The sequence below is a fragment of the Arachis ipaensis genome, chromosome B07 (genome assembly GCF_000816755.2).
Source record: "Arachis ipaensis cultivar K30076 chromosome B07, Araip1.1, whole genome shotgun sequence".
Classification (NCBI taxonomy): domain Eukaryota; kingdom Viridiplantae; phylum Streptophyta; class Magnoliopsida; order Fabales; family Fabaceae; genus Arachis; species Arachis ipaensis.
In genome coordinates this window covers 24,297,168-24,299,603 of record NC_029791.2, presented here as the reverse complement: position 1 = coordinate 24,299,603, position 2,436 = coordinate 24,297,168, and the positions used below count along the sequence as shown (strand labels likewise).

Here is a 2,436-nt window from a genome sequence, read left to right as displayed (position 1 = left end):
ATACTAAAATTATTTATTTAAATCTATTATTATTATATAATATATATTAAAAATAAATTAAATATATGTATATTTTTATACAAATATATAATAATTAATTTTAATGTGTAAATAATATTTTTAAACTCATTAATACTGATGTAATTTGTAATTTTTCTAAGATGTGACGGCTGAAACATACAGAAATACAAATGGGTGTGACAAATTGCAATAACAATAAACAGGAGAGATGAATATATATATTTTTTATTTATTTTTCTTGAATCAATTCGTCAAAGACAAAATGTGTATATATTATTGCCAAAACCTTTTTATTAAAATAACAATACGACCATAATGTATTATGTTTGATGATAACGACATATATCACCATTAATTTCCAATATATATATTATACTGAGCATCATAATGAAATTAATTTTCGCCAACTAACTTGTACCATTTAAGGTTATAAATTGAAAAAAAGATATTAAAATTTTAAATTTTAATATATTTAATATATTTTTTAAAACAACATTTAAAACATTCAATAATAATAACCTTATTATCTTAACATATATTCTATGTTATTAAATCTTAAGAAAAATGCTATTTCAATTTTGTGCAAATCTACAGCCTACTATCTACTATCTACATTTTATATCCACCTTTTTTTTTCCTACTTTTTCTAAAACTTTTTTTGTTCGGTATCTTTTTCCTTCTAACTTTTTCTTCTATTCATATCATTCTCTCTCTTTTTTATTTTCTTCTTATGCAACTGCTATTATTGTATTTTCTTGTGTATTTGTGTACACAGAAAATTTTTTTAAATAAATAATTTAATTATATTAATTATCGAAATATATACATAATGTAATTTAAAATTATTTATTTAAAATTAGCATATTATTTTTTTAAAAACCAACCCATTTAAATTAACTCAAATTTGTAACGCATGTCCACCGAAGCCATTACATCCCAAGTGCAACTGAGTCTACTGGGAATGGTGACAAGGTCGCCGGCACAAAACTCCACCGTCGGAGAAGACGAGTTGCCCGAATAAACCTTCACTTTCCCTCTCACCAAATGGCATTTCTCTTGTAAATTTTTTTAGATTAAACCACTAAAAGTAACCATGAAAGATTGATTCGTTGACAAAAGTAATCATAAAAGATTAAAACTCTTCATAGAGCCTTCAAGTATGACAGAGATCACCTCTAAACACGGGGCCTGCTTCTCCAATGTTGTCGCAGGAATGGAATCAAAGCACAATGGGATTACGCTAGAGAAGAAGAAGGTGAAAAACTGTTATGTTAGGGCATGATTGATTTCGCGCTCAAAAGGGAGGAGTAACACTTCTTGCTGTTCTTCTATTTTCAATGCTTGAAGGAGTAACACTTTTTTTTTAATAAACTAAATAAATGCAATTTTAATTTTAATAAAAAATCCACGTAAGGCATTTTTTTACCACATTGTAATGGATGTGAACACATTGTATAATTTAACAACATTTTATTAACGTTTAGTTACATTTGACAAACGGAGCAAATTAATTGTGGGTATCCGAAGAGTTTTGATCTTTCATATGATTATTTTTGTCAGCGAATCAATGTTTCATGGTTACTTTTGGTGGTGTAGTTATTTTTTTATGTTTTTTATTTTTTTGAACTGTCCATGTTCTATTTTTTATTATTTTAAATTATCTATTTTTTATTATTTAAAATATTTTATTTTAAAAATTTTAGTCTAATTTAAATTATTAATATTTTTTATTATTTTTAAAAATTATATTTTATCATTATTAACTTGAACCTTGTTGGCCACTACTTCCCCAAAATATGGAGAGTCTCTCAACCACAACGTCCCCTTCTAGCAACAATAATGGTGGAGGAACCACATCATTTGCCAAGACCTGTTTTCACGGGGTTAATGGAATTTCGGGTTAGTTTTTTCAACTTTCTTTTTGTTCCTTATATTAATACTACATTATTACATGGTAATAAATTCAGAATGAGTGAGTGAATGTTCACACAACAACGGATGATAATTCAGAATTTTAGATGTTCCGAAAATACTTTTCCAATTTATTTAGTATTGAAATAATAAGTATGTTATAAGGGGTTATATTATTTGAGGACTTTTCCTCCATAACAACCTATCTAGTTAATGTTATAGAAATTAAGAACATTCTCACTCGACTCACTCAAGGATTCTGTTTGCAAGTTGTTAGAAACGTTGTTCCAATTTAATTATATAGTTAAGAGTTGTTAAATGCTTTGACTGATTTTTCAAGAGAACATACCGTTGGAATCTTAAAGTTTGGAAAATACTTGCATCATGCACTATATATGAACAAATTAAAATAACAAAATTCTAATCATGGATTCTTATTACCTGAAGTAGAATAATATTGCTTGTTTTTTCTGATAAGAAAATTATAATTTGATTAATAAAAAA

General features: G+C 26.2%; 1 protein-coding gene across 1 annotated transcript in view; it reads left to right on the top strand.

Annotated features, from left to right (window-relative positions):
• Positions 1,776-2,436, top strand: part of LOC107607015 (vacuolar amino acid transporter 1-like) — a 4,348-nt gene continuing 3,687 nt past the window's right edge. The window contains exon 1 of the mRNA XM_016309007.2: positions 1,776-1,920. Coding sequence (XP_016164493.2) covers positions 1,818-1,920 — 103 coding nt within the window. The 5' untranslated portion in view covers positions 1,776-1,817. The remainder of the gene's footprint in view (positions 1,921-2,436) is intronic.